Raw genomic sequence first — 20872 nt, 5'->3', positions numbered from 1 at the left:
ACGCAGAAGTCCCAAGAACGCCCCTTCCCCACAGAATGGGGAAGTTTTAATTTACATTTAACCCATTTTTCCCTTACAAGACACCTGCCAAGGTGTGTTAGTGTATCCGACATCAGGACTTGAAGGTCAAAACACACATGGAGGAAACTTCACACCAAATCCCAGCAATATAGTAACAGTCTACAATCTGCCCCAACTAATATTTAACACTCAATTTTCATTCTTGCTCTCACTCATGGACAGGGCAGGCTGCAGTGTAGCATACGCAAAGCCTTCCATGGCAATCCATTTGCCTGATAAAAACAGATTCCAGAGAGAACATGGGCCAGTCACCCTCAGAAAGAATAGCAAGTGTGGCACGGACATTTAGGTATGTGTAAAGAGTGTAGGTTGTGCGAGAAGAAAATACAAGATAACGTATTTAGGACAAGCCTAGTTTAGTTCAAAGTGGGCTTGTCTCTGTCAGTTTGACATGAAGTTGTGCTGTATCCATATCCAGTTATGTTCTGACTTCATAGCCAAATGAAATAAAATTCATACCTCTAAGCTAAGCAGTCAGTTCACATTATAATCGCAGTGATTTGTTCAAATTAGAGGACATCACTGTGTCTGGGGTCTATTCTTCTAGAGATGCATAGGAATTTGTGCAATTCTAAAGATGGGACAATAACCCCCCACTAACTTTGACCAGCACACATATGACTCATGTCACTTCTGTTCCCTCTCCTATCCACACATAAATGAGAGAAATGGCCCTCTCAGTTGCATGTTATCTCAGGGGTGACAGAGAACAGTTTCCTCAAATGCAGCCCATGGCATGCTACTTACAAAGCAGATAGGGACAGAAAACTGACTAAAATGGTATCAAGTGTTCTATGCTGTTTTCTCCCTTTTAACTTACATATTAGGTTTGCTCAGTTCACCCATCAGCATGTCCTACTGCCAACCCTGCAGTTCTGGGATTCTTAGTATCATGAAAGTTAAAGCAGAGATTTGCTAATTTGCATTTATGAATCAAAACGCTATTGTGAACAAATTGTGACTTTGCAAGTGAAACAGACAGTATCACCAGATGTACTTTGTTCTAATATCTTTTGTAGTTTAAAAATATTTAATAGCTTTAGGAGGTAGCATGAGCTAGTGGACAGAGCACTTACCTAGGGGTCAGGATACCTCAGTTCTATTCCTGATATGCCACTGACCTAGAATGTCTTTGGGGAAGACACTGAATCTCTCTCACCTTCTCTCTGTCTTGTCCCTTTAAACTGTAAATTCTTCAGGACACAGGCTATATCACAATACGCCTGTTCAGTGCCTAGCATAACAGTACCCTGATCTTAGATGGGGACCCTAAGTGATACTCTAACACAAGTAGTAAAACAATGACACTGCTAGCAAGCTCACCTTACTGTATATTTTGACAAAGTAACTAGTTGATTGAAAAGTGGGAAAAATCATGAATTCTGTCTGGTTTTTACAAAAATAAGTTTTCCAGCTAGCTCTGAAGATAGTGAAAAGGTCATAAAATCCTTTGTACAACACTGACTACAGTTTAAACTACCAGTCAGTGATTCCAAAAAAACCATACTATACTGCTCTGCTAGTCAGTCTTCGTGGAGTGGATAGAGGCTTCCTTGTGCTAATTAAAGCATGCAGATTAGGGAGATTCTCCCACACAGCTGGGCATCACACTCTAGTCTGAGCACAGTGAGCATGGCCTCTGGAAAAAGACAAGTATTTACAAAGGGAGGCCTGTTTCAAGTTTCGGCCTAAATGCAGACACACTGCCATTTTGTGTGTCTTTCAGGCACAAGAACTAGAAATTCAGTCTAGCATGCTAGGACAGCACTTTAATCTTCAGTGCCATTTCATAGAGAAGTGATATCAGACAGAAAGACTGAAGGAAAACAGATAGTGGATACAAACTGTGCTGACTTCTGGGAACAGAAATATCTGGTTTTGTTGATGCACAAGGCAGAACAGTAAAGAGTTGACTGTCACAGTTATATGGCCTCTGCAACGCTGACCGAAATAGTTGCGTGACCTGAAAGGATATTATTCAGACATGGTGGAGCAGATTTGAGCTGTGAAAACCTTCAATTTTATAATCATTTTTCTAACTGATTACATTAAATGACATTTGTTCATAATAATGTATTAAGATTTTACTATACTTGCCTCTGTTTGTCCCAGAGTTCCAGTTGCCATAACCTAGAAAAAGACCAAAAGGTGGTCAAAACCCAAATTATATGGTATGCTCTAGCTAGAACAGCTGGCATTAAGGAGAATCTATTCTATTTAAGATCTGATCATCAAATGCACCCAAATAAGGCAGACTGTATCACAGTAGATACTCCTAAAAAGAGATCAAAGCTTGACAAACCTGTATTACTCTGGAGGAATTCTGCGCCACTGAGCATACAGAATTCATGTCCCCCGCAGATAAGGATGGGGAAGCAAAGGGAAGTCGCAAGAGCGGCCAGGTGCCCCTCCCCAGCAGCACAGGCATGTGGTATCCAGCACCAAGAAGAGAGGTAAATCACCAGGGGAGGGGACCCTCCCATGAGCATAGTTTAGGGAGGACGGGGGCATTGCCCCCCCCAGACGTCTGGGGTCACATGCCGCTGCCCATTTTTGCGAGTGCAGAGCTGCCTGGATGATGGAGTGTGCCCCTCCCGCTAGCTAACTCCTCCTCCTGGGTCTTGCTGCCAGTCATACCCCTCTTCTATGCGTGCTGGGAGCCATCCTGTTTTCTATACAATGGTGAGGGCCACTGGTGGTGGTGGGGAAATAGGCAGTGGGGAAGAAAGGGGGATGGGAGCAGGAGACAGTGGGGAGAGGAAGGCAATGGGATGGGGGAGAGGAAGTGAAGAAAGGGATAGGATGGGGAAGAGAAGCGGATGTGGGAGGGATCCTGGCACTGGCGGCAGCATCAGCTGGGGTTCCCCAATTAAGCAGGCCCATCAAACCCCCACCCCGACTAACCCCACACCCCTGCACCTGGACCACCCTGACAAGTCCCCTGCAACTGGACCCCCCACTGAGTCCCAACCAGCTGCACCCAGACCCCAACCCCAGCAAGTCCCACTCCCAGACCCCCTCGCTGAACCCCATCTCTCTCCACCTGGACCCCCCTGCAGAGTCCCATTATCCCTGCATCTGGAACCTCCCTTGTGCATCCAGATCCTCCACTGAGCTTCCCCCACCCAGGGTGCCCCACACAAAACCCTCTTATCCCACATCTAGATCCACCTACACTAAGCCCTCCACAGTTGGACCCTGCTGGGCTGAGCCTGCCTGCCCACAACTGGTGCAAAGCCCAAGGGTATTTCTGCAGCAGGCCCGGCCCTTGTGCTGTGCTAGGGTCAAGTGCAGCCTCACTGCAAAGTCCCCGTACAATGGGTGGGGGGCCTGCAGGGTGATCTCCCACCTCTGTGCAGCCAGTGGTCTGTGCTCACCACTGCTATATTGGAGCCTCCACATTTATTTATTAACAAATAAAATTTGCAAAATTTTAAAATATTGTGTGCAGCATTTTTATTTTCTTGGCGCAGAATTCCTTAGGAGTACCATATCAACAAGTAGGAAACGTGCTCTAGAGAGTAGTGTCCTTACTCATCAGTTTCAGTCCAATGTTATTTTAATTCAATCTTAAAATTTCTAGAACTTGTGACTGCATAGATACCATTCCAACTGGGAACTGGTAAGTTTTGTCTTTCAAGATCTACAGAAAGATGCAGCTTGGAACAAAGGCTGTTATTTGCCCAAGGCCTAGATCACAGCATCATCTTGGACTGGAAGGGACGGAATCACTCACCAGCAACTTGCTTTGCATCTGGTAATCCAGTACAAAATTATTTGTCACTTACTGATAGGTGCCATCATACCAGGGCAGAACATGGATTAGCTGCAATGGTAACCATGGCCAAAACAGACAGCACCATTTGATTTTAGCCAAAGTTTCTGAACCCCCACTGCCAAATCCCTAATACACAGAAATCTCCCTGCTGGGTTAGGTTCTGAAAGATTCAATAGGTGTGAATCCCCCTATGTGGGCTCCCAAATTCCTGTCCAGACCCAGAGTAGGACTACACTGGATCTGCTACAAAGAGAGTCTGTTGCAGAGAAGGGAGCAGGACTGGTCACAACTTTTTTGGTGAACTACTTGTATCTTAAATCATAGAATCACCGAAGCTTAGCATTGGAAGAGACACAGTCTTGTATAGCAGGAGGCAATTAATGTCCCTGCACACTTGCATGACCAGGGCTCCTACTGTAGAGTTTAGACTCATAGAAGATTAGGGTTGGAAGGGACCTCAGGAGGCCATCTAGTCCAACCCCCTGCTCAAAGCAGGACCAATCCCCAACTAAATCATCACACCCAGGGCTTTGTCAAGCTGGGCCTTAAGAAGCTCCACCACCTCCCTAGGTAACCCATTTCAGTACTTCACCACCCTCCTAGTGAAACAGTGTTTCCTAATATCCAACCTAGACCTCCCCCACTGCAACTTGAGACCACTGCTCCTTGTTCTGTCATCTGCCACCACTGAGAACAGCTGAGTTCCATCCTCTTTGGAACCCCCCTTCAGTTGAAGGCTGCAATCAAATCCCCCCTGCCCCCTCTTCTGCAGACTAAACAAGCCCAGTTCCCTCAGCCTCTTCTCATAAGTCATGTGCCCCAGTCCCCTGATAATTCTCGTTGCCCTCTGTTGGACTCTCTCCAATTTGTCCACATCCTTTCTGTAGTGGGGGACCCAAAACTGGACACAATAATCCAGGTGTGGCCTCACCAGTGCTGAATAGAGGGGAATAATTATTTCCCTTGATCTGCTGGCAATGCTCCTACTAATAAAAGAAAAGGAGTACTTGTGGTTCCTACTAACGCAGCCCAATATGCCATTAGTCTTCTTGGCAAGAAGGGTATACTGCTGATTCATATCCAGCTTCTCATCCACTGTAATCCCCAGGTCCTTCTCTGCAGAACTGCTGCTTAGCCAGTCGGTCCCCAGCCTGTAGCGGTGCATGGGATTCTTCCATCCTAAGTGCAGGACTCTGCTCTTGTCCTTGCAAACCTCAAATTTCTTTTGGCCCAATCCTCCAATTTGTCTAGGTCACTCTGGACCCTATCCCTACCCTCAGAACTTGTTGCAGGTGCAATCCATCCCATCATCCAGATCATTAATAAAGATGGTTAGGGGATGGAACAAAATGATTAGGGGTATGGAACGGCTTCTGTGTGAGGAAAGAATAATAAGACTGGGACTTTTCAGCTTGGAAAAGAGATGGCTAAAGGGAGATATGATTGAGGTCTATAAAATCATGACTGGTGTAGAGAAAGTAGATAAGGAAGTGTTGTTTACTACTTCTCATAACACAAGAACTAGGGGTCACCAAATGAAATTAATAGGCAGCAGGTTTAAAACAAATAAAGGGAAGTATTTCTTCACACAACGCACAATCAACCTGTGGGACTCCTTGCCAGAGGATGTTGTGAAGACCACACCATAACAGGGTTCAAAACGGAACTAGATAAATTCATGGAGGATAGGTCCATCAATGGATATTAGCCAGGATGGGCAGGAATAGCGTCCCTAGGCTCTGTTTGCCAGAAGCTGGGAATGAGCGACAGGGGACGTATCACTTGACGATTACCGGTTCTGTTCATTCCCTCTAGGGCACCTGGCACTGGCCACTGTCGGAAGACAGAATAATGGGCTACATGGATCTTTGGTTTGACCCAGTATGGCCATTCTTATGTTGAACAAAACTGGCCCCTAACCGACCCCTGGGGCACTCCCCTTGATACCAGCTACCAACTAGACACTGAGCCGTTGATCACTACCCGTTGAGCCCAACAATCTAGCCAGCTTTCTATGTACCTTATAGTCCATTCATCGAATCCATACTTCTTTAACTTGCAGACAAGTATACTGTGGGAGACCGTATCAAAAGCTTTGCTAAAGTCAAGGTATATCACATCCACTGCTTTCCCCATATCCACAGAGCCAGTTATCTCATCATAGAAGGCAATCAGGCTGGTCAGGCATGACTTGCCTTTGGTGAAAAAGACAGTTACCTTTTCCGTAACTGGTGTTCTCCGAGATGTATTGCTCATGTCTAGTCAACAATAGGTGTGTATGCTCGCCATGTGCACCGGTGCCGGAAGTTTTTCCCCTAGCAGTACCCGTAGGAGGGGAGCACCCCAGCGGTGCCTCCAGGGCGTGGTATAAGGGGAGCTGCACATTCTCCCCCCCCCCCTCCACTTCCTTCTTGCCAGACAACTCCGACAGAGGAAAAGGAGGGCAGGATGTGGAATAGACATGAGCAACACATCTCGAAGAACACCCGTTAATGGAAAAGGTAACTGTCTTTTCTTCGAGTGATTACTCATGTGTATTCCACAATAGGAGACTCCAAGTTATATCTGTTGGAGGTGGATAGGAGTTCACAAGTTCTGAGGACGGAGGACAGCCCTGCTGAACGCAGCGTCATTCCTGGTTTGGGAGACGATCGCGTAGTGCGAGGTGAATGTGTGAACCAAAGACCAGGACATTTGTAGAGCCACCACGTGGATGGGGACGTGGGCCAAGAAGGCAGACGATGAGGCCTGCGCTTGAGTCGAGCGCACCTTCACAATGGGGGGGGGGGGGGGGGGGGGCGGCGACCCGCCAGCTCTTAACAGATATGGATGCACGAAGTGATCCGGTTGGAAAGCCGCTGACTGGAGATCGACCGACCCCTCATGTGCTCAGCTGAGGCGATGAACAGTTTCGAGGACTTTCTGAATGGCTTGGTCTGCTTGAGGTAGAAAGCCATAGCCCACTGCACACTGAGCATGTGGAGACGGCACTCCTCATTGGATACGCGGCGCTTGGGGCAGAGGACTGGCAGAAAAATGTCCTGCCCTATGTGATAGGCGGAGACCACCTTCGGGAGGAACACAGGGTGTGGGCGGAGCTGGAGCTTGAACTTATGAAACACCATGCATGGGGGCTCGGAGGTCAGGGCCTTCAGTTCCGAGACCAGCCTGGCCAACGTGATCGCGACCAGGAAGGCCACCTTCCATGAGAGGTGGGACCAGGAGCACGTGGCTAGCGGCTCAAACGGGGGCCCCGGGAGACGGGTCAGCACCAGGTTCAGATCCCACAGAGGAACTGGGGGCCTAGCATATGGGAACAGATGGTCTAACCCCTTGCGGAACCGGCCAGTCATAGTATGGGAGAATACTGTGTGCCCCGGCACCGGTGGATGGAAGGCCTTCCGCCAGGTGCACCTTGACTGATGAGGGTGCCAGGCCGTGGGCTCTAAGGTGGAGAAGGTAGTCCAGGACAAGCTGGATCAGGGCAGCCACCTGGGAAACACCCCACTCAGCCACCCACCTGGAGAACCAGGACCACTTTGCCAAATAGGCGCGATGTGTGGAGGGCCGCCTGCTTTCTAGGAGGGCGTGCTGGACCCCTTTTGAGCATATCCTTTCCTTCCTACCTAACCATTGAGCAGTCACACCGTGAGGTGGAGAGCTGCTAGGTTGGGGTGGAGGAGGCAGCCCTGGTCCTGGGAGAGCAGGTCTGGGTGGAATGGCAATGGCCACGGTGGAGCAACCGCCAGACCCGTGAGGGTCCTGTACCAATGTTGCCTGGGCCATGCTGGGGCAATCAGGAGGACCCGGGTTTTGTCCTTCTTTATCTTTTCCAGGACCTTGCTGATCAGTGGGAATGGGGGGAAGGCATAGAGAAACTGGCCTAACCAGGACAGGAGGAAGGCATCGGAGATAGCGCCCCATCCCAGTCCCCCCCGGAGCAGAACAGGGGATAGTGCCGGTTCTGCCAAGTCACGAACAAGTCCACCTGGGGAGTTCCTCACACTTGGAAGAGTCAGTGAGCCACTTCCAGGTGGAGAGACCACTTGGGCTGAGAGGAGAAATCCCTGCTCAAGCAATCCACCCGCATGTTCCGGGCATCTGGTAGACAGAAGGCCTTTTGGCACATCCCACAGCCTGAGGGCTTCGCAGCAGAGAACCGGGCCCCGCCTTACCTGTTGATATAGAACATCGAGGCCGTGTTGTCCGTGAGGACCCTGACCACCTTGCCCTTCAGGTGCAAGCAGAAGGTCATGCATGTCAGGCATACCGCCCTGAGTTCCTTGACGTTTATGTGTAGGGTCAGATCCTGAGCCGACCACAGACCTTGGATCTGAACATTCCCCACATGAGCCCCCCAACCCAGGCCTGACGCATTGGACGCTAGCTCCAGCGACGGGGCCCTGTCCCTGAATGGGACCCCTTGGAGCATGTTGCTCGGGGCAGAACACCACCGTAGGGAGGCGATCACTGAGTCAGGTACGGTGAGGACTTTGTCCATCCTGTCCCTAGCCTGGGAGAATTCCAAGGCCAACCAGAGCTGGAGGGGCCTCATCCTGAGTCTGACATGATGGACCACGTACGTGCATGCCGACATGTGACACAAGAGCTGGAGGCACGCTCTGGCTGTTATCACCGGGAACCTTGTGACCATGTCGATAAGTCCCTTCAGGGTCTCAAACCTGTCCGGTGGGAGGGAGGCTCTGAGCAACGAGGTGTCCAGGAGTGCCCCGATAGTCCTGGTCCAACGCATAGAGTTTAACGTGGACTTGGTGTTGTTTACCAACAGGCCCAAAGAGGTGCACGTGCACAGGAGGAGCATCACGTGATGCCTCACCTGCAACCAGGAGCTGCCCTTGACAGCCAATTGTCCAGATAGGGGAAAAATCTGGACCCCCCGGCGCCTGAGGTAGGCCGCTACCACCAACATACATTTTGTAAATACCCTGGGGGCAGTGGACAGGCCAAATGGGAGGACCGTAAATTGTAGGGATTCTGTCCCACCAATAAACGGAGAAAGCATCTATGCCCCCTCAAATATATGACTATGGAAGTACGCGTCCTACAGGTCAAGGGCAGTGTACCAGTCCCCGGGATCCAGGGAGGGGATGATGGAGGCCAGGGAGATCATGCGGAACTTGAGCTTCACCATGTACTGGTTCAGACTGTGCAGGTCCAGGATGGGCCCGAGTTCCCTTTGGCCTTCAGGATAAGGAAATAGCGGGAGTAGTACCCCTTGCCCAGGGAGTTCAGAGGCATCACTTCCACCGCTCCTAGGCCCAGGAGCCGCCCCACCTCCTGCTCGAGCAGAGCTTCGTGTGAGGGGTCCCCCAGGAGGGACAGAGGCGGATGATGGTTGGGCGGGGAGGAAGTAAACTGGAGGGTGTAGCCCAGGGAGATGGTGTTCAGGACCCATTGGTCCGAGATCAGCAGCGACCACTCCAGGAGGAAAGCACACAACCAATTGGAGAAGGGGAGCTTTATTGAGGGAGGATCCCTGATGAGAACTGGCAGGGCACCCCTGAGCGTCCCATCAAAAACGCCTTTTCCCCGCCTACTTGCCCTTGGAGGACCCAGGCTGGGGCACAAGCCGCGACTGCCTCTGAGGGAGCCTCTTATAGTCTCGCGACTTCTTAAGGGCAGCCTCGTATTTCAGGTGTGTAGCCTGAGTGGGATTCTGCTGTGGCTTAAACTTAGATTTAGCCAGAGCTGGAACATAGAGACCCGCACAACCCTCCAGACTCTCTGCGAGTCTTTCACGCCATGCAGCCTTGTATCTGTTTGCTCTGCAAAACAGAGCTTTGCCCTCAAACGGGAGATCCTGCATGGAGGTCTGCACCTCACTGGACAGCCCAGAGAGCAGGAGCCATGACGCCCTTCTCATGGACACCGCGGAGGCCATGGACCGCACGACCATGTCCACCGCATCCGAAGCTGCCTGCAGGGTTGCCCTGGCAGCCACTGTACCCTCCTCCACCACTGCTTTGAACTCCTTCCTATTGCGCTCCTGGAGGGAGTCCTCAAACTTGGGCAGGGAGCCCCACAGACTGAACTCGTACCGGTCCAGGAGAGCTTGGTGGTTTGCCACTCATAACTGGAAGCTCGAGGATGAATGAACTTTCCTTCCAAAAGAGTCCAGCCTCCGTGAATCTTTATTTTTCAGGGTAGGGGCTGGTTGGCCCTGCCATTCTTTGTGGTTGACCGACTCGACCTCCAGGGAGTCGGGCGCCGGGTGGGTGTATAGGTACTCGTGTCCCTGGGTGGGTACAAAGTACTTGCATTCCGCCCTCTTGGAGATGGGGGCCAACAAGGCCAGTGTTTGCCACAGGGCATTTGAAATTTTTGCCACTCCTTCATGGAGAGACAAGGCTACCCTGCCCAGTGCTGAAGAGGATAGCACTTTAAACCGGGAGTCCGAGGACTCCTCCATCTCCTCTGCCTGGAGGTGAAGATGTGACTTTAATTTTCCTGATATCTGCTGGGAGAGCAATACAGCGGTGCATAGACAATCCAGGAAGTTTTTGGAAAGCGTAGGGGACAATTTCCTGGTGCAAGTGCTAGATGAGCCAACTGGGGGGGAGCTTTTCTTGACCTCCTGCTCACAAACAGGGAAGAATTAGTGGGGGAAGCAAAAGTGGACGGGAATCTGGGAGGCAGTGACAATGAGTTGGTTGAGTTCAGGATCCTGACACAGGGAAGAAAGGTAAGCAGCAGGATACGGACCCTGGACTTCAGGAAAGCAGACTTCGACTCCCTCAGGGAGTGGATGGGTAGGATCCCCTGGGGGACTAACATGAAGGGGAAAGGAGTCCAGGAGAGCTGGCTGTATTTCAAGGAATCCCTGTTGAGGTTACAGGGACAAACCATCCCGATGAGTCGAAAGAATAGTAAATATGGCAGGCGACCAGCTTGGCTTAACGGTGAAATCCTAGTGGATCTTAAACATAAAAAAGAAGCTTACAAGAAGTGGAAGGTTGGACATATGACCAGGGAAGAGTATAAAAATATTGCTCGGGCATGTAGGAATGAAATCAGGAGGGCCAAATCGCACCTGGAGCTGCAGCTAGCAAGAGATGTCAAGAGTAACAAGAAGGGTTTCTTCAGGTATGTTGGCAACAAGAAGAAAGCCAAGGAAAGTGCGGGCCCCTTACTGAATGAGGGAGGCAACCTAGTGACAGAGGATGTGGAAAAAGCTAATGTGCTCAATGCTTTTTTTGCCTCTGTCTTCACTAACAAGGACAGCTCCCAGACTGCTGCGCTGGGCATCGCAACATGGGGAGTAGATGGCCAGCCCTCCGTGGAGAAAGAGGTGGTTTGGGACTATTTAGAAAAGCTGGACGTGCACAAGTCCATGGGGCCGGACGAGTTGCATCCGAGAGTGCTAAAGGAATTGGCGGATGTGATTGCAGAGTCATTGGCCATTATCTTTGAAAACTCATGGCGATCGGGGGAAGTCCCAGATGACTGGAAAAAGGCTAATGTAGTGCCAATCTTTAAAAAAGGGAAGAAGGAGGATCCTGGGAACTACAGGCCAGTCAGCCTCACCTCAGTCCCCGGAAAAATCATGGAGCAGGTCCTCAAGGAATCAATCCTGAAGCACTTACACGAGAGGAAAGTGATCAGGAACAGTCAGCATGGATTCACCAAGGGTAGGTCATGCCTGACTAATCTAATCGCCTTCTATGACGAGATTACTAATTCTGTGGATGAAGGGAAAGCAGTGGATGTATTGATTCTTGACTTTAGCAAAGCTTTTGACACGGTCTCCCACAGTATTCTTGTCAGCAAGTTAAAGAACTATGGGCTGGATGAATGCACTATAAAGGTGGGTAGAAAGTTGGCTAGATTGTCGGGCCCAATGGGTAGCTATCAATGGCTCCATGTCTAGTTGGCAGCTGGTGTCAAGTGGAGTCCCCCAGGGGTCGGTTTTGTTCAATATCTTCATTAATGATCTGGAGGATGGTGTGGATTGCACTCTCAGCAAATTTGTGGATGATACTAAACTGGGAGGAGCGGTAGATAGGCTGGAGGGCAGGGACAGGATACAGAGGGACCTAGACAAATTGGAGGATTGGGCCAAAAGAAATCTGATGAGGTTCAACAAGGACAAGTGCAGGGTCCTGCACTTAGGACGGAAGAACCCAATGCACAGCTACAGACTAGGGACCGAATGGCTAGGCAGCAGTTCTGCAGAAAAGGACCTAGGGGTGACAGTGGATGAGAAGCTGGATATGAGTCAGCAGTGTGCCCTTGTTGCCAGGAAGGCCAATGGTATTTTGGGATGTATACGTAGGGGCATTGCCAGCAGATTGAGGGACGTGATCGTTCCCCTCTATTCGACATTGGTGAGGCTTCATCTGGAGTACTGTGTCCAGTTTTGGGCCCCACACTACAAGAAGGATGTGGAGAAATTGGAGAGAGTCCAGCGAAGGGCAACAAAAATGATTAGGGGTCTGGAACACGACTTATGAAGAGAGGCTGAGGGAACTGGGATTGTTTAGTCTGCAGAAGAGAAGAATGAGGGGGGATTTGATAGCTGCTTTCAACTACCTGAGAGGTGGTTCCAGAGAGGATGGTTCTAGACTATTCTCAGTGGTAGAAGATGACAGGACAAGGAGTAACGGTCTCAAGTTGCAGTGGGGGAGGTTTAGGTTGGATATTAGGAAACACTATTTCACGAGGTGGGTGGTGAAGCACTGGAATGCATTACCTAGGGAGGTGGTAGAATCTCCTTCCTTAGAAGTTTTTAAGGTCAGGCTTGACAAAGCCCTGGCTGGGATGATTTAATTGGGGATTGGTCCTGCTTTGAGCAGGGGGTTGGACTAGATGACCTCCTGAGGTCCCTTCCAACCCTGATATTTTATGATTCTATGAAGGCTTGATGCCACCCTTCCTGGTGGGCTCTAAAGTCCTCCTATGGGACTGAGCGGGGCAGGGCCGTAATCACCTCTTCCAGGGAGGGAGAGAAGGCCGGTGCGATACTCTGGGTGTCCACCGGCACCAGCGGGTCCACATTCTGCTTGGTCTCTGGGCACGGTGCCGGGTATGTACGTCCCACCAACTCCTTCCTCTGGTCTAGAGAGGGAGATCTGGAGAGGGAGGCCGATGGTGCTTCCGAGGCTCCAGCCACAGACCGAGTCCCCACCGGGGGCTGCGTTGGGGGCCACAGTGCCCACTGGTACCATTGTCCTGGCCACGGTGCCACTGCACTTGCTGTGGCACCGGTGGGCCCAGTTGTTCGGTCTGGCTCATGGATGGGCGGCTTCGAATGGAGGCCGGGCTGGCGTATGACCTGCCGCTGTCCTGGGACCGGGAGTGCCAGGAGCGACGTTGACCATGGGACCGCAATCTCGATGTGGAGGACCAGTACCGTCGGTAGCAGCTGCTCTGCAATCGACTCTGATGGGTGGACCCGCGGCAGCTCAAAAGTGGAGCGGTGCCGCGAGTCTCGGTCAGATGGAACTCAACCAGACTGTTTGGTGGGAGTCGAGGGCGATCCACATGGACATTGCCCTGAACGGTTGCTGGGTGGTGAACGGGGTCGGGAACATTCCTTGGACCAAGACCGGTACCGAGCCAGGTGCGACTGCGGAGATCCCAGCAGTGGCTTGCCCCTGGAGCGTGGGGCCGATATCGGCGGTGCTCCTGACACAGGCATGTACATGAGATCCTGGGCTGCCTGCAGGGCCTTTGGCATGGAGGGCATCTGGACGTCCCGGGAGGCCTGGTCCGAAGCAGCCGGGCTACTGCGCTCTACATGAGTCGGAGGCCTAGAGGCCAGAGGGGATAGAGGACTGCCCAATATGGGTCTTGCCTCTGCTTTGGGTTTACCTCGGTGCCACTGCGAAGAAGCCGTCTTTTTGGCCTTCTTGTGCCCCGTGGATGGGGAGCGGTGCCGACTGGTCGAAGGAGCTGGAAGGTTGTCACAGACTGACACCATAGTGCCTAGTGCCGGCTCGGGGCGGCGCGCCAGAGTTGGGGTCAGCGCCGACTGCATCAGAATGGCCCGGAGTCTAATGTCTCTCTCTCTCTCTCAGTCCGAGGCTTGAACAACTTGCAAATCTTGCAACGATTGCTGATATGGATTTCTCCCAAACAGCGTAAACAGTCCACATGCGGGTCACTGCGTGGCACAGATCGCCTACAAGTGTCGCATGACTTAAAACCCGGGGCATGAGGAATGCCCCAGCCCAGGCTCTCTTAATAACTGAGCAGCTAACTAACTACAGGTATTAACACTGAATGAACAAGCAGTTCTGGAGACTAACTACAGCGAAGCTGGAGCAGAGTAGTTCTGATGCACCTTCACTGGCAGCAAGAAGGAACTGAGGGTGGGGGGAGCGCACAGCTCCCCTTATACCACGCCATGGAGGCGCCACTCAAGGGGTCGCTAGGGTGCTCCCCACTACGGGTAGTGCTGGGGAAAAACTTCCGGCACCGGTGCACATGGCAAGCACGCACATGTATTGTGGAATACACATGAGCAATCACTCGGAAGAAGAATCCATGTTGACTGTTCCTGATCACCTTCCTCTCCTCCAAGTGCTTCAAAAACGGTTTACTTGAGGACCTGCTAAATGAGCCAGAAGCTTTTTAAAACTGGCATTATTGTCTCCTCTTAGAACCTAGAATACACAAGTTTCCTGACTAGTTTTAGCATTTTCCTACATCAGCAATAGTGCTGCTTTTGTAGCCCTGCAAGGGGCTGACTGACGTGCTTCTGTTTGATGCTTGATACAGAAAGGTGACTCCTCAAGATTACACACCCCTCAATAGGTGCCACATACAAAGTGAGCTCACCTCTTAAAGTTACCATCAAGTCACTGAGAATTTTAGTTAGAAACTGGAAGACTTCACACTAGACGATACCAATTTTAAACAGACAACTCCATTCAAGAATGGAGTTACATAGAGATGTGTAGTCTTAGTTCTTCTAAAGATAAGGAACAGAGATATAATGCCTACTTCCAATACAAAGATAGGAGGGTTTTGCTTGACCTTTGCTTCTTCTACATGTCTGGGTATATTTTAAGCCACTTTATATCAGAGATACAGAAGTTAATACAGAACATATTAAGCTGTAAGTCATGCCTCCTGTATATACAAAACATTTACGTAGAATCCTTTACCAAAGAATCATTTAACCACAGATATCTGAACAGATAATGGAATCTTATTAACTTTTCTGCTGATCGAATCACCTGTACAGAAAAACTGAATGACTATAGACATAATATACTGCAGGAAAGGGAACAGAAGGGCAACCAACAACTCAAGTTACAACAGGGCTAAACTCTAGCCTAGACATACCTTAAGTATCAACCAAAGTTATATTTCTGGAAGATTTGAGTAGAACCTGGATGTAGGGCCAGGTCCATCATTCACCCCAACACCACACTCCACTCATTTCACAAGGCCAGAGACATCAAAAAGTAACTGTATTAGATGAAGACTGGTGAATTAAGTGCAAGAATCCCCAGTCTGGTCTCATCACACCTCTGACCACACACTTTTGCACACAAGTAATTGCATCAGCATACCCTTCCTGTTCCGTCTGTGTTAGTAGCTGGCAATTTCTGGCACCCAATTCCCAAAGTCAACCACAGTTCCCAAAGTCAACCAATTTCTTGTGTTATGCCACATTCATCTAGCTTCAAAGTCTCCACACATTCTTCCAGGGCTGAGCTATTTAGTTGTTTGTTTGGTTTTTAAAATTTTAATATGGGCATCTATTTTGCAAGGGATACTCATCACATAAATGTGTTTTCTAGGTGAACAATGATAAAAAAAAAATGTATGTATATCGAGCCATTACTATGTTCTACCCCTACCCCCACCTCCTCCTCAAGAAATAATCCTATAATCCATACAAGCATTAACACAGACCTGAGATTAAAGCTTCTAATTCCACAAAAATGAAAACCGAGAAAGCCTCAAGTAACATATATTCTTAATATTTGCAACAGCCTACAAGGTTGCAGTCAAGGAGTACATCCTGAAAACCTTCATCTCCCAATATAAAATGCATTCTTGTTTTGAGGAGGGCTACATGCTTCACATCACTTTTACCCTATTTCTACAAAAATAAGACTTTCCCTACAAACTGTGTAATAGACAAGCAAAAATTCTATAGTTCCTTCCAATATACACCACATCAAAGCTCTTTACCATACTACTTAATAGGGATTCTTAACTTTTATCCACTGATGACCCCCCAAACCAACCACTTCTTCTATAATGCCACATCCCAGAACCTTTTGTGCTGTTTCAGCAATGAAAAGAGTTAGCAGTTTGCTTTTTCAAGTTCTTTTGCATATGATGGAGAGGGGAGGGCAGGCAGAGCCACTGAGGCAGGGAGACACACAGAGAACCCCCAGTTTGAGGGTGGGTTGCAGAGACTAAAATAGAGGGGGATGTGAGGGTGGCATTCAGGGAACTTGTGGGGGAGAAAGAGGGATACAATGAGCTGCAGGTGCATGTTATGAGCTGGACATACAGAAGCAACAAATTCTATGACCCTCTAGTTATGTTATGGATGACTGAAATCAGTTATTACAGTCAATGCATATGAACTCAATCATTTAATATTTAAAAATACACCAAGCAAAAATTGTTCATAACATTTTCCATAAGGAAGTACAACTTTTCCCTATGAGATAGACAGAATAAACCTAATAACTGGAGCAATTTGTATTCAGAAGGTGCTTCACAACCATAACAAATGGAAACAGTTTTTACATTAAGCCTTAGAGTCTGTAGAAAATGATAGCAGTTCCATGACCCTAAGGCTGAGAATCGCTGCTATACATGCACAACATTGAACAGGCTGCCACCTTGGGGAAGAAAGGGAGCAATACGGTGGCCAGCTATCACAGTACACAGTTGAGGTATGGGTCTTGATAAGTGAGAGATTTTCACCACTGATCAAGGTGAACCCCTTATATTTAGACACAAAAGTGTCAAGCAAAGCAGGAGTTACAAACCCAATTATACTATTAATTTGTCCAAATTGCACACATTGTATTGGAAGGTAACGTTTTGAACATTCCACAGACAACTGAGTACACCAGAATAAGGCAAATTTCATAGCTAGATTAATAGTCTTTTAGCAGTACAGTAGTATTGAATCTGAGCTCTAAGGTTAGTACTTTCCCTGCCTCCCCCCACAACCTCTCTCATTTTATTTAATGCAAAATGTGTAACCCAGCACCCAAAGGCAGTTAATTGCAACCACACTGAGGAAGAAAAAAAATCTCAAACCTGTAGCAAAAAGCAGCAAAGCTGCAAATTCTGGGCTCCCAGCCGAATACCCGGACAACTTCAACTACCCTTTCCTTTGTTTCCACAGAGGGTAGGAGAAGCAGGGATTGATGCCCCCTCTCATATGCAGAATCCCACATGCCTTGTCACCCTGGCTGGGTATAAATCTCAATTTCTCTCTCCCGAGCTCATCAGATGCAGGGGGAAGGGAAGAATCTGTGCCAGCTTTATCCTGCTTATTCCCCCACCCTCCCCCAAGCTCATCAGCCAGGGATACTGGTGCCAACTTCTTCTTCTTCCTTATTACATGCCCTCCAAAGTCCATGCAATGGTGTGAGGGGGAAAGGAGAGAAAATATCATCATCACCTTCTCCACCCTTATCATACCCCATTCCTTCAAGCAATGGTGAGTGTATGTGAGGAAGCAATGTAAATTCCTTCCATCATCCATCATTGCCAAGATGATGCAGTGACAGTAAGGTAAGGGTATAATCAGTTCCACCTTTACGCTCACAATCTCCAAAACTCACAGCTGACAGAATATTACCAGTGCTGGGTTTCCCTCTCCCTCATTATTTATTACACACATACCCACACCAATGCAATGCTGCATACAAGGGGAAACCACGTCAGCTTCTACTCTAGCTATTATACCCCCATCACCAGAGGCCCATTCAATGTTATGTATGGCAGGATAGCAGAGCCAACTCCTCCTCCTGGTTATTACATCCCCCCAGAACCTGTTGTAATGGTGTGTGTGTGTCCTCCCTCCCCTCGTATATCTTCCCATATGTCCAAAACCCATGTAATGCAAGATGGTTGGTGGTGTATGTGGAGGTGTCAGGGGCAGAATCCCCCCATCCCCAGAAGGCCCCATGCAATTCTGTTGTGTGGTGTGTGCGTGTTGACTGCCAGCTCTCTCCACACAGTGCTACACAATGGGGATGAGGTATGTATGCATGTGTGTGTGTCAATGCCAGACACACACACCCCAAACTCCGTAACACACTGTGTGGTGGAGATAATGTGTGTATGGGGAATATCAGGCCCCCTGTAATGCTGTGTGGTAGGGGGAGGGGATCAGTGCCCCACTAGGCCCCACACTGTGCAACAGGGGAACAGGGTCAGCACCAACACCCCACCACACCCCACACCAGCCCCCCTGCAGGCCCCACACTGTGCCATGCGCCAGAGGGTCGGAGCCAGTGCTGATCTCCATGCTGTGCCATGCAGCAGGGGGTCAGGACCAGTGCCAGCCCTCCTCCCCCCTTTGGAGCCCGTGCTAACCCCCATACCATGCCATGCAGCAAGGGGGTCAGGGCCAGTGCCACCCGCATGCCATGCCGTGCAACAGGGGATCGGCATCAGGGCCAGCCCCACCCCAAGGCCCCAGGCCATGTTTGCGGTAGGCTGTCAGGGTCCGCCAGCTCCAACCCCTTCAGGCCCCGTGCCATGCGCTAGGGGGTCGGGGTCACTGGCGGCGGCCCCCCCTGCAGATCTAGGGCAGCTCTGTGCTATGGGGCCGGGGTCAGAACCGGCCCGGCCCCCACAAGCCCCAGGCTCATGCGGCAGGTGGAAGGCGACGGTCAGGTCCCCACCCGCCGTCCCCCCAGCCCCACGGCGGAGGCGGTGCGCAATAAGGAGCGAGCTCCTGGGCCAGCCCTTCGCCCGCGTCCAGGCCCGCCCCGGGGCGCCGAGGGCACGGGGAGAGCTCGGAGCAGGGCCCGCAGGCCGCGGGGAGGAACGGGGGAGCGGGGGCAGCGCAGAACCCCCCTCACAGACGGGGGCAGCCGGCCCCCTCCCCGAGGGCCCGGCCCCGGCAGCCTCTCACCTGAGTAGCTCATGACAGCAGCTCCACGTCCCACGCTCACCTCACACACTCACCCCGGCCCGCGGCTGCCTCCTGCGACAGACGGTAACGGCAGCTGTCCAGCCCCGCCTCCCGACCGCATTGGACGCGCTGCTCCGCCCACCCGCAAGTCATTGGTGGCCGGGCCTGCCACGCGCCGCCTCCCTCCCTGTCCAGCAGAGAAATTTCCCGCTCTGCTCTGTTGCCATTAGAAGAAAAAAGCCGTCAATCAAAATCACTCTTACTTTCCATAGGGTGGACAAATGTCAATCAAGAACCTCTTCAAATACGAAAGGCGGACATTAACGTCAATCGAAATGATTTTAACAGCTCATTGGTCACGCTATTTGTCAGTCATTAAACGCCAGAGCAAAGAGGGGGGATTGGCCAAGATAACTATCGATCAGGAGGCAATGTCAGGGGCAGTATCCTGCTCTCTGGTTGGTCAGCAGGAGGCAGGCTCGGCTGTACGCTGAGCCGCTTCACCTTCGGTACGGCGGCAGGTCGGCGGGCCCGTGATGCTACGAGCCCTTCTTCGGGCGGGGACCCAACCCAGGCTGGCTAGGCTACGGTGTCTCCGCAGGGACATGGGGCGGTGCGGCTGTCAAAGCCTCCCCGCCAGGCGGCCCGAGCCGGGCTCCCGGCGCCGGGCTGCGATCCGGGCCCTGCCCCCGGGGCTCACCCCGCCAGGCGGCCCGAGCCGGGCTCCCGAGCTGTGGAGAGCAGCCGGCTGGAGCCTGGCCGCGCCCAGGCCGCACCCCGAGGGTGGCGGCGCCTGGCCCCTCGGGGCGGGACACAGCGGCGTTAGCGCAACGTGCAGCCCCTTCACGCGGGGCTTCTGCTCTGGGGCGGGGGCGGGATCCCCGGCCCGGCAGCCGCACGAACAGGGATTGGGGCGGGCACCCCAGCGGCCGGGGGAGGCTTGGTGCCGCTCGCTGCGCTCCCCAGGCGACTGCCAACGTGCTGAGGAGCGGGCCTGTCCTGCCTTCCCCCGCAGAGAGCCCCCCCATAACCGGGCCTGGCCCCGCGTTCCCCTGCCGAGCCAGCCACGGGCGTCCAGTCGCACCTTCCCTGTTAAGCCATCGCTGGGCCCTGCAGTCCGGACCCGGTCCCAGTAGTCCGGTCCCAGTCCCATCTTCCCTGACTGAGCCAGCTGTGGGCTGAACATACGCAGGCTATGGCCCCATCTTCCCCCACTTAGCCGTCAATGGGCCTTGCAGGGTGGGGCCCAGCCACCTGTTCCCCTGCCAAGCCAGAGATGGGTCTTGCAGACCAGGCCCTTGCCCTACTTTCCTCCACAAAGCCGTCAATGGGCCCCACATACCCAGACCCAGTCCTACTTTCCCTCATCAAGCCATTTATAGGCCCTGCTTGCCCAGACCTGGCTCCTCTTTCCCCTGCCACACCAACTGTGGACCTCGCATACCTGGACCAAGTCCCGTGTTCCCCTGCCGAGCCATCGATGGGCCTCATCCCCCCTCATTCTAGGTCTGAGACTGCCTGCATCTCCTTAGACTGGAGAGGCAGGGCCTTAAATCCCTGGGCCCTTTAAATCTTGACATGGGGTAGTGCAGCTGTCAAATCTTGATTTAAAGGGCCCAAGGCTCCAGCTGTGGTAGTGGTGGCTGGGAGCCCCAGGCCCTTTAAATCACCCCCCCGAGCTACCAGCTGCAGAGGTGGCTGGGAGCCCCAGGGCAATTTAAAAGGCCCAGGGCTCCAGCTGCTGCTACCGCAGCAGAGCCACGGGCCCTTTCAATCACTGAGGAGCCCTGAGGGCTCCCAGCTGCCACCGCTACCCCAGGGCTCTGGGCTCTGGCAGAGCTTTAAAGGGCCTCGGGCTCTGCTGTGGTAGCAGCTGCCGGGGCCCCGATCCCTTTAAATCCCTGCCTGAGCCCTGCTGCCTG

The 20872-nt window shown here is 51.5% G+C and overlaps 1 protein-coding gene across 2 annotated transcripts in view; it reads right to left on the bottom strand.

The window, feature by feature from the left end:
- The window catches only part of AKAP8L (A-kinase anchoring protein 8 like), a 40780-nt gene extending 21707 nt beyond the window's left edge, over window positions 1-19073 (bottom strand). The window contains exons 1-2 of one of the 2 annotated variants that reach the window (XM_074935110.1): window positions 18951-19073; window positions 2179-2211 (exon numbers count right to left, since the gene is read on the bottom strand). In XM_074935110.1, coding sequence (XP_074791211.1) covers window positions 2179-2211; window positions 18951-18963 — 46 coding nt within the window. In that variant the 5' untranslated portion in view covers window positions 18964-19073. The remainder of the gene's footprint in view (window positions 1-2178; window positions 2212-18950) is intronic. The other variant, XM_074935111.1, reaches the window with a different exon arrangement.
- Between the last annotated feature and the right edge of the window lie 1799 nt (window positions 19074-20872).

This window comes from Natator depressus, chromosome 20 (genome assembly GCF_965152275.1).
Source record: "Natator depressus isolate rNatDep1 chromosome 20, rNatDep2.hap1, whole genome shotgun sequence".
Taxonomy (NCBI): Eukaryota; Metazoa; Chordata; order Testudines; family Cheloniidae; genus Natator; species Natator depressus.
Note: the sequence above shows the minus strand (reverse complement) of the source record. Positions and strands in the feature narration are given on the sequence as shown.